The sequence below is a fragment of the Nicotiana tabacum genome, chromosome 5, assembly GCF_000715075.1.
Source record: "Nicotiana tabacum cultivar K326 chromosome 5, ASM71507v2, whole genome shotgun sequence".
Lineage (NCBI taxonomy): Eukaryota > Viridiplantae > Streptophyta > Magnoliopsida > Solanales > Solanaceae > Nicotiana > Nicotiana tabacum.
The window spans coordinates 142358456-142369748 of NC_134084.1; the positions used below are offsets into that span (position 1 = coordinate 142358456).

An 11293-nucleotide genomic window follows, 5' to 3' on the forward strand; every position below is an offset into this window, starting at 1 on the left:
TAAATGATGGGTTCATATATATAGACACACATGCTTCGTGTCGAAAGTTATGGGTGATCTGAACTCATAGTTGATAGGCTACATTCGCCCCTGACAGCCACCGCCTACTCATCTAAAATGAAATGACATATGAAATTATCCCAACGTAATACTTATTCAAAAGGATACTTTTAGTACTTTGCATATGATACATATCACAATTCTTCTTTAATTTTTAAATTTCGTATTTAATCAAACACTATATAAATAAAGAAAGAGAGTTGCATTTAAACTTTTTTAATCAAAGCAAAGTTCGAAACCATCACTATATAAAGAACTTAAAAGTCTTATATCAAGTCCTTGTTTGATCAAACAAACAGATAAACCATACAGACCTAAAATATAATAACAATATATACCATATATCTTCTTATCTTTCTCAATCATTATCCTATTTAGTGATTAATCATTTCCAATTAATGGCAATGAGAAAGAGCTACCTCTTTCTAGGAGGAAAAGAAAGGGTTAGTCCTATGCCTTCTAGTGCTAGTTCTCTACAATTCGAGTTTGATGAATCTGATATATGGAATAATACTAATAGTTCAGACGAAGTTCTTCCTCAAAAATCAATACCTAATTCACGTTTCTTGAAAAAATCAGCAAAGAAATCTGGAGGGAGGGCAATATCTGCAGCAGCAACATCACTGCCCGTGAACATACCGGATTGGTCGAAAATCCTAGGTAATGATTACAAGAATAATTGTCTAAGAGAGAGAAACGATAACGAAGACGACGATGATGACGACGTGGACAGTAGAATTCCACCTCATGAATTATTGGCAAGGACAAGAGTGGCTTCATTTTCAATGCAAGAAGGTATGGGAAGGACTCTTAAAGGAAGAGACTTGAGTAGGGTGAGGAATGCTATTTGGAAGCAAACTGGATTTGAAGATTAATTAACTAGTTAGGTTTTTTTTTTGGTTTTTTGATGGGCTAATGTGTTATGTTTTATAAGTTTTTTTGGGTAGATTAATCCTCTGGTTTTTGTGGTTTCATCACCCCCTAGGTATTTCTTTAACTACCCATCTGTATCGGTTTTGGATACAAGTACACTATTGCGCGATGCTGTCGTTCGAGCTTTTCGTAGGGCGCAGTGGGTTTAGGATGTCAGCCCAAAACAAACGGCTCTGAAACAAATAAACAGGCGTGTGATCGGACCAGATAGGCTCAGCTAGCTTGACCTTTTTAGCTATGACTTATAATAAGTTCGTGTTACTCTCAAATCTCCATTTTGTTGATATCCTCTCTTTCCTTAAATTATGTAGAGTCATTGGATTTTTGTAATCGAGAGGATCAGTTTGTAGTTTCTAACTTTTTAATTCAGTTTCGGAATATAAAATTGTCACCAAATGATTTTGCGTTTTCTTGATAAGGTACTCCTTGTGTTTCTCTTTTATGTACTTTGTAAATATGTAAATTTTATATTAACATCTTTAATTGAATTACGTCTAAAATTGAGTAATTTGACCTTACTCTAAACCCGACCTTCACATAAAATGGAACGAAGGGTGTAAATATTATTGTTCCGATCTCTCATTCTTTTGTTTATTTTAATTTGCTTATGGTCATGATCTGTTCATTGAAGAATGCATGCAGCAACATTTTTTAGTTATTACTCCTATGTATGCCAATTTCTCTTATTTAGAATATAAAATATATACTTCCTTTTAGTAAGTAATTGAGAAAACGAAATGGAAAATTTCAAAAAAGTTGTGAGAAATAAGAAAAAAGAGGTTAACATGTGGATTATTGTTTCTTGTATTTGCCGTTATGCTCAGAAAGAACAAAGAAGTCAAGAGGAGAGAGGAAATGGACAAAATATGTTTAATTAAGTACAAAAGAAGAGAGATGAGGACGTGTAGACTTTTGTGTAATATCTAATGGTAGGTAAGAAAGCAATAGATTAGTTTAGACAATCCTTCGAAGCTAAAATCACACGCTAACTAACAAATCTGTCCCTCTTTCACTCCTTGAACTAACTTATCCTCTAGTAAAAGAAGAAAAAACTGATCTTCTTGTTTATTGCGCTATATAATATTTTCTTCGCTAGGATTTTGTATTTGCATAGCAAATAAAATAATGTATAACCTAAAAATTGATCTTTTTTGTGTTGTACGTCTGATTTCCACAGGACGAAGTCATACTCGAAACATAAGATTATGAGGAACATCGATCTGTACTTTTCATATCCCTCATCTTGTTTTTGAGCCATATATAATGTTCTTTATCTGAAGGAAGCTTTGGAGCAACGGTAAAGTTACATCCGTGTGACCTGTAAGTCACGGGTTCGAAATGTGTGAGTGCAGCCTTTCCCCGAATCCTGCATGAACGTAAAATGCTTTGTGCAGCACGCTGCCTGTTTTTATAATGTTCTCTCTCTAGCTCCAGTAAAACAACAGAACCCTACTCTCCAGTATCGAGAATTGTCTCCAATTTTTTCATGAGCAGTTATGGCTACATATAAAACACTGAATTTGTTAAAAATCTGATGCTAAGATGATCGACTAATCAGTTAGAGGCTTTACCAGCAGTCTTTGGCACATAACTCAACACAACTTCTAGATATAGTCACCCAAGCTTGAAGATCTATTTAACTCTTGAAAATCGATGTAGGGCCTAAATTTTGACATTGTTCTTCTACATTAACATTGTCAACAAAGAGGTTATTCCTCACGAAAATGTGAACAAACTGAAATGCACTGATTTACATATAAGAGAAGTTAAGGTGGCCTGACTGCAAAAGGGGAGCACTGGAGCCAGCTATCGAGAAGCCAGAGACCAAAAGTTCATGAAAAAGGATGGTGATGCAGCAAACCAGCTTAAAAATGCCATTGCTGTAGCTGACATAAATCTCGTGCAGTGGTTCACTTTGCATTTGTCAAGATCATTGCTAATAAGGACTGTAATTCCAGCTGAAGCACAGGCAGCAGCAAATGTAAGAGTTGACGTGATCTGCACGACAGTGAAATCATGAACCTTAGTGATGATTAGGGGTGACAAAATGGTTAAAAGAAAACAATTAACCACCCATATTATCCACTAAAAAATGGGTTGGATAATGAACTTTTTAAAAACGAGTCAAATATGGATAAGAACCATATTATCCATTTAGAAAATGGATAACAAATGGGTCTAACTTTTACATTTGTAAAGCCTCAAATTGGGGGTTCCTCAAGTTAGGGAGACTAAGAATTCTCCCAAAAATGATCATATACAAGAAGTCATGAATAATATGGTTACCCATATTATCCGCCGGTTAACCCGAACCATATTCGAACTGACCCGCCCGTTTGCCACTCCTAGTGATGATGATCACATATTACAAAAATATTTCTACAAGTGGCCCATTAAAATCAGTAGATTGCGAATGATGTGACCAACATTCCTTCTAATAAATGTATACAAACATTATGCTTACAGTTGGATGAAGAGTAGAAGTGATGATCACATAAGATCAATCCACATGTGCCCCATTAAAACTCAATAGAATGCAAATAATTTGATTAAACAATCCTTATTTTAAAGAAAAACATATTGGCTTATATACCCAACATAAAAATCTCGGAAAACAACATAATCAAGGGTTAGGAGGAGAACTGGCCATTCAATTTCAATCTTGTGAACTATACAATATGTTAGCAGTTATGATGTATCCAAGAACAGACCATGCAAAAGACGATTTAGGTACTTCTCCCAACCAAATAACTACTACACCTCAAGCCCAAAGTAGTTGTAATAATTACAATCCATAAATTTCACTCTATATTCGGATCCATTTATTCAAATGCTGGTAAGTACTTCATCTTTTAAAGCACATTAGGGTTTCTCCAAAGATAAATTTTCTCTAAATCTCACACTTATCCCTACTGAAACCTAATATAAGTGTAATAACTAAACCTAAGTGCCAACTAGTTGGATTAACTATATGAATTTTTGCTTTCAATTCCACAATGGACTCCTAAAGATAGAAAGTCTTTTGAGATATTTTCCATGTATGAGATTCAGGTCTACCTCATTAGTTGTTCCTTTTTACCATCTTTAATCACCACGCTTAAAGACCGAATTTGGTGGTCTATTAGAAAATGATTAAAAACCCTCAATTTTTATCCTATGTATGCTACTTCAATCCTCAGATACGATCATTTCTAATCCTGTTGGCACATGCTAAGGAACCGGTAGAAGTTAAATGCTTATCAAAAAAAAAAAAAAGATTACCATTCTCAGGATTGGTTTCTCCAATAAACAAATTAATTTTGCCTGATTGTTATTTGAAATTTTTTACTAGGTCGTCCTTAGGGATTGGTTTCTCCAATGAACAAATTAATTTTGCTTGATTACTATTTGAGAATTTGTAATAGGTGCGAGAATTGGTTTAATTAAACTTAATAAAAGTCAAAAAAAGGAAGGTATGCTAGAGGTTAGGATTGGTTCAATTATATAAAGGTAGGAAATCTTAACTTCACTTAATGATTAACTTGAGATAATCAATTAATTCCACCTCTATTCAACTCTATTTACAAATTAGCATGTTTCTCGCGAATACACTCTTCTAACGTAGACGTCTAATTAGAATCACCAACACATAACTGCAACCTCTCTTGATTATCTTAACCAACACATACAGTACCAAAACGTCCTCTCTCAGTTAAGATTAAGGCTTGTATTAAATCAACTATAAAGAGCTAAGTAAAGGTTAGAAACTAAATCTCCTTTTTCAATTAAGATTTAGTGTAAACCAATCAACAGGAACCTATTAATGCAACACCAAAAGAACGCTACAGGGCCCTTCACCGACTTCAATAAATGCTTTGAACGGTAAACATGGCATTAATGAGGGAATTACACATAGGTTAGAACAAAGTAGTCAAAAGGTCAAAAAGCGGCGCAATTAAAGTGTGAGCTTAGCAAAGAAAAGCGCCGATGAATAAAAAGCAAAAAATAGAAATGTAATCCAAGAAAATGCAACTATATACACAAACAATCAAAAGAAGGGAAGAATTATAATTAAGCTACAGATGCAATTAAAATCATGTCAATCAAGTTCAAAGACCATCTTAAAGTTCTAATTTAGATTAATAAATATAGTTTTGGGCTTTCAATGGCTAGCTGTCTTATACTAAAGTTTCAAAATTTTCAGTCATGACATTTTCTTAACAAAATGTATCACTTTTGTGTACTATATATGATGTCTAATGTTTGTGCTCTTAAAGATTGAGCCCATCGGTAAACTGTGCACAACTTAGCACATTGATGGCTACACTAAAGCACTAACTAAGTGAGGCGAAGCGTCAAATTTGGGCTTCAAGGCTTAAGTGTGCTTTAAGCAAGCTTCGAGGTTAGAATAGGATAGATTACACTTTAAATTAATACATCAGGATCCATCGATAAAGTCTACTCCATCATGGAGTTCAAATTCCCAAAGATATAAACAAGCTTAACACAAATTATAACTGAAACAAAAAGTGAAAGCTACAAGGGAAGTTTCACAATTTTTTTGACTCTACTTCTTAAAATAGCTTGAACTTGGGATAAAACATGGTGAAAGTCTCCTTAGCTTGAGCCTCCTTCTCTAGGACAAAACCCTTGCCAAAAAGTGAAACTTTCCAATTTTTACCCCTTGGAAATTGCAATAGAAATGACATGTACAGCTGAAAAATCTCCTTCACGAGGCGCTGCAGCTAACTTTAGTCTGAAAGCTTAAGAATTACGGCTCCTAGTTGCAGTGCATGATCCTACCAACTACTTAGCCTAGTGATGCCTTTGCATTCTGCCTAAAAGCTTCCATTTTTTCATAAAGTTCTCTAATTACAGCCGTGGAGAAGTGTTTGCAGAGCCTAAAATCTTCATTTTCTTACTTCCAAATTTTGTTTTTTGGCTCTCCAATGAACAAATTAATTTGTAATTTTTGCAGCAAGGAATTCTTGAAGCTGCGGAATGGTTATTGGAGAGCCTAAGAAAGATATTTTTACCATGTTCTATTCTATTTCAAGGAGTAGTGACCAAAATTTGTGAAACTTCCCCTTTACTTTTCTCTCATTGTTATGGTTACAATGTGTACTAAGATTGTTTGTATCTTTGAGGATTTGAACTCCTAGATAGAGTAGACATTTGTTGGGATATTGATGGATCTTAAAGTATTAATTTGCGTTTAACCTTCTGTATTGTACCCTATGTGTGATTTCCCTATTAATACCTTATTTATTGTTCAAAGCGTTTATGAGGTAAGTGAAGAGCCCTTTAGCCTTCTGTAATGAGTGTTGCATAAATGGATTACTCTTGATGCTTTTGTACTAAATCTTAATCGAAAGAGAAGATATAGTTTCTACAATCATGGCATTTTTAATACAGTTTGTTAATCTCTTGCTCAAAATACAAGTCTTAATCTGAATAGAGGGAGAAGTTTTGGTATTTTATTAATTGTGGTAATCAGGATAATCGAGAGGTCTTACACTTTTGTGGAACGAATCAAATATTTCAAGTCATACTTAATGCATCAAAAAGTTATAATTAGTCTCATAACCAAAAGAGGTTATTCTAATCAGACATTCTATAATATATTAGTGTATTCGTAAGAAGCATTCTAATTCGTAAGAAGAATAGAGTAGGGGAAGAATTAAATGATTATCTTAACTTAAACATCAAGTTAAGTCAAAATTCCCAACCCTGTTATCATTAAATCAATCCCAACTTCGCATACTTTTCTTTCTTTGGCTTTTTATTAAGTTTAGTTTAACTTAAGTGTTTTAGTTAAACCATTTCCCACACCTATTACAATTTTTCAAAGAGTAACCAAAGAATTAATTTGTATATTGGAGAAACTAATCCCTGAGGACGATAACTTTTTCAATGCTACAATTGACTTGCAAAAAGGATAAATATACACAGTTAGTTAGCACTTGTTACTTGTTCAACTTGTATGACTACATACACATACTAACATCCTCATTTTCGTGACATTCATCTTGTAGATATATCATTGGTGGTCAAACAATTATTCTACAGAATTTATCTCACTTATATTGGTATTATATTTATGTCACATAACACCACTCCATTTTAACCATCTTATTTTAATTTTATGTGTACATCTTCATCTACTATGCAATTTTCCTATAAGAACGAGCTTAGATATCTGAATTTTCGGCATATAGGCACCACAATCTCATTCAACCACTCTTTACCTTTGTTCTTTCTATGGGGACTAAACTTGTCATGCATATATTTTTGTCTTAATTCAACTGAACCTAAAATCGTTACTTTCCAAAGTTTTTTCCCAAAGTTCCAGCTTCCAGTTGACTCTTACCTAGTTTCATTAATTAACACAGAATGCATAGTCGAACCTTTAGGAGTTAAAGAGACTTAAAAGGAGTCATGAAAGGTAAAATGTATTTGAAGTTTCAAAAAAGGTCAACTATCAGCCAATAAACTAAAGGTTTCAGAGTGCAACATCAGTGGTTATATAAGAGAACTTTGTTTAGGGTCAATGTAACGCTCCAACCAAGTCCCACTAAGACGGCTGCACATTTGTGATAACATAAACTGCCTCTAGTTTGACGTCATCAAGCAATTTGAAAACCTAAAGTCACCTACTAAAAGACATTTTCATAGACAAGACAGGTTGATTACTGAGAGCATAGAAAGCAACCTCAAAGGATGGATTGTGGATATATTTGCAAAATGATGTTTCTTACCCCATCGCCAATGGCAAATAAACTGACAACTGCTGTATTTCTAAAACTTCTTTTCACCAAAATTGCATATACATCGGCAATAGCAAGAATGAAGCTCCATATGATCTGTAATCCAACAGCAGCTACAAGGTAGCTGAAACAAACAAGGGGCCAGAATACTGGTTAGAAAGCCGTCTCCTAAATACAGCTGGACGAACAAGAATGTAGTCCAAATTAGAATAACACTAACTACTCTCCGCATGAGAAATAGAAAACCAGGGAACAGCTTTCTTTGAGTTAATACATTTGCATGAAACTATTTAAAGAAAGGCAGTAAGCACCTACAACTCAAAAGAGATAAAAGTTGTCATAAAAAATTTTGTCGCCAATAAAATGATACATCGGCAAGCAACTATGTGTAGAAACCTGCACTATCTTTTAGTACCATCTGAGTATGAAAGATTACAAACCATGAAGGGAAACTATCAAACCCTCAAGCAAATCTAAATAGGGCTACTTGCTAAATATCTTTCAACAAGTACCGGGTGTGAGGCTAGCTTGATAAGGTTTCGTCTTGGATTGCTAGTGGTTAATATTGTGTTCACACTATTCTTCCGTTTTCCATAGCATAGGGCCTTATTTACTTGTTCTTGTTATTGCTTTTCATCTATTTTCTGGTTCTTATGTCGCTGTTATTATTTCTATGTTTTCTGTTGATGGTGCTAATGTATTTGTCTCTTTTCGTCTTCTTGAGCCGAGGGTCTTTCGGAAACAGCCACTCTACTCCCTCGGGGTAAGGATAAGGTCTGTGTACTCACTACCCTCTCAGACCCCACTTGTGGGATTTCACTGGGTGGTTGTTGTTGTTTCTGCTGAATATCTTTCAGCAACTATTGAGATTCCACCAGAAAAAGTAAATAAGCACACAAGTCACAGAGAGGCATGCACCCTATACAGTAGCATCTAAGGAGGTATTCCTTAAAATGAAAAAAGAATGGATATTAAAAAAATGTTTGGAGGCAGTTCTAAAGCAACGATCATCGTATTGAATTTTCTGAAAGTTGATGCATTTCATCTTACCGCCTTTAAGATACTCCCTCAATTCTAATTTGTTATGCGTTCACCCGTTTCTTTTTTGACAATCCCAACAAAATCGGCACCTTTCTATATATCCAGTTAACTTTTTGCATTCTCATTTTGCCATTGACATGACTTAAATGTAAGCACCATTTCTTGTGCAGGGGGACTTTTGCTATTTTACCGTACCTAACTAAAGAGTCAAAAAGTATATGTTTTTTCTTTAAACATCGTGGCAAGTCAAACTATAGCAAACAAACTGAGACATAAGGAGTGATAAAAAGAACTTATCTGCATTTTACAATGGATGCTTAAGACTTCCCACACACACCTGCTAGCATTTTGCAGTCTCAAGTAAGCCTTTTTTTCTTATTTTTTTTTATTCTTCATCCATATTTCTTCAAGTCATCCACATAAGTATAATTTATACTAGCTCCATTTCAAAAATAATATCGGAGATCAAATAACCTAATTATCTATCTCAATTCCGACTTCTATTCATGAATAAAATTTAGAAACTAGATAAAATAGAGCTCTGTAAGTGTTGAGGGGATACCAGAAGGCAGTGACGGAGGGGAAATCAGAGGTGGTGAGCATGACAACGATAGAGATAACAGCAAACACCAGCTGACAAAGCCGTAGCAATAGGCTGCCAAGTGTACCGGGCATGCCTTGAATATCCTTCATCCTCACTCTCGGCACCGCCGCGATAGTCATCGGCGGAGCCTCCACCGGGTGAACCGCCGGACGACTCATCATTTTTAGGATCGAATTATAGTTCAGCCATTGGAGAGGAATACGCGTAAGGAGAACTAGTAGAAGAACCCTAAATAGAATTGGTAAAGGTAAAGGAAAAAGGAAGAGAAAGTGAAGCTGAGAATTTGTTTTTTGTTAGTGAAAGAAAGGGAGTTGGAACAGTAACCAAAAAAGGACATATGCCCACACGAACTAAAGAGAAAATGACAACAAGTGCAATTAGTAGGAAGGAAAATGTTTTTTTTTTTTAATTAATACTCCTTCCTATTAAGTGATTTTTTTGACCTCTTTTATAATCCACAATACTTAATTTTTTTAAATATCAAGAAAGAATTAACTTTTTATTTTTAAAGTTGTCCTTGAAGTAAAGAGTCTAATAGCCCGTTTGGCCAAGCTGTAAAAATCAGCTTAATTTAAGAAGTGATTTTTTCAAAAGTACTTTTGGTGAGAAGTAGTTTGTGTTTGGCTAATTAGTTTGAAAGTACTTTTGAGCAGCAATTAGTGTTTGGTCAAGCTTTAAAAAACTGCTTCTAAATGTACTTTTCTCAAAAGTGCTTCTCAAAAAAGTGCTTTCGGAGAGAAACTATTTTTTTCTGCTTCTCCAAAATTGTTTCTGCTTCTCTTCAAAAGTACTTTTTTTCCTTCCAAAAGCTTGGCCAAACAACTCAATTTTTAGCCAAAAGTGTTTTTGGCAAAAAAAAAAAAAAAAAGCACTTCTGGCCAAAAAGAAGCTTGGCCAAACATGCTATAAGAGTAGTTTGTTATATTTCCAATGAGCAAATTACAGTTAATATGGTCAATTTTATTGTTAATTAATGTTAAAATGTGAATTTCTTAATATATGTGAAAAGAGCCAAAAAAATTATTTAAAATAGACCGGAGGGAATAATACAAAAGTTAGAAAATAATTTATGTTCCCAATCATTTTTGTTTGGTTAGATACAAAAGTTGGTGACATATAATAATATAATGGTAGTTAACATGTGGAATAAGGTATTAGCTCGGTGACAACAATAACAAGTTTAAATTAGAAAATTTAGCAATATTTATTAAAAAAAATGATTTTCGTCCATATGTTAGGAAGTAAAGTTTTAGCTTTGATCTAAATAAAGTTCAATCTTTGAAGGTAACCAAAAATAATTTCCTCAAAAAATATTTTAATAGCAAATTTCCTTAAATACAATGAAGACCACTTGGTTTGCTTGCACTCACACAACCAAGCCAATGAAACTAATGGTGTTTTACAATATGACAATTATCAAATGAACGTACATGTCAAAGAAAAAAATCTGAGATGAACTTGAATGTGTAAATTGATCTGTCGATGAATCAAATAAAGTTAAGGGTTAAAAGACCTCTTTGTACAAATTGCAATTTTGCATGAATGAAAGATGCTTTGTATATCAAACTATCCTTTTTTTATATAGAAATTGCAACATTTCACGTGAGACCTCTTCACAAGAGTCACAATATTCCAAGCATAACTAATTAATCGTCGTACTTTTTAGAAGAAAAGATAACATACCACCAAGCATTTTCAAGAACGAACGTATAACTTCAATTGCTAATATTTCATTTGAACAAGTACATATGCACATTCTCTAGTTATGCTTTTCATATTTGAGATATATCGTCTCATAATTAATTCCCCATTATTTCCGAAAACAAACAAGTCGTTATCATCCTGAAAAATCTCATGTTTTAGGAAAAGGTATCGCATGATTTGAAGTAGGGGTGTGCATTCTAATCGA

The 11293-nt window shown here is 34.0% G+C and overlaps 2 protein-coding genes across 2 annotated transcripts; one reads left to right on the plus strand and one right to left on the minus strand.

Moving 5' to 3' along the window:
* Positions 1–324: 324 nt before the first annotated feature.
* On the plus strand, positions 325–1405 carry LOC107781994 (protein S40-4-like). The gene has a single exon (XM_016602820.2). It carries the CDS (start codon positions 459–461, stop codon positions 933–935), a length of 477 nt encoding a protein of 158 aa, XP_016458306.1. The 5' UTR covers positions 325–458; the 3' UTR covers positions 936–1405.
* Positions 1406–2606: 1201 nt separating this feature from the next.
* LOC107781993 (CASP-like protein 5A1) lies at positions 2607–9688 on the minus strand. Its single transcript, XM_016602819.2, has 3 exons — positions 9343–9688; positions 7731–7863; positions 2607–2991 (listed from the first exon to the last, which is right to left on the minus strand). Exons 1-3 carry the CDS (start codon positions 9543–9545, stop codon positions 2800–2802), a joined length of 528 nt encoding a protein of 175 aa, XP_016458305.1. The 5' UTR covers positions 9546–9688; the 3' UTR covers positions 2607–2799.
* Positions 9689–11293: the final 1605 nt, after the last annotated feature.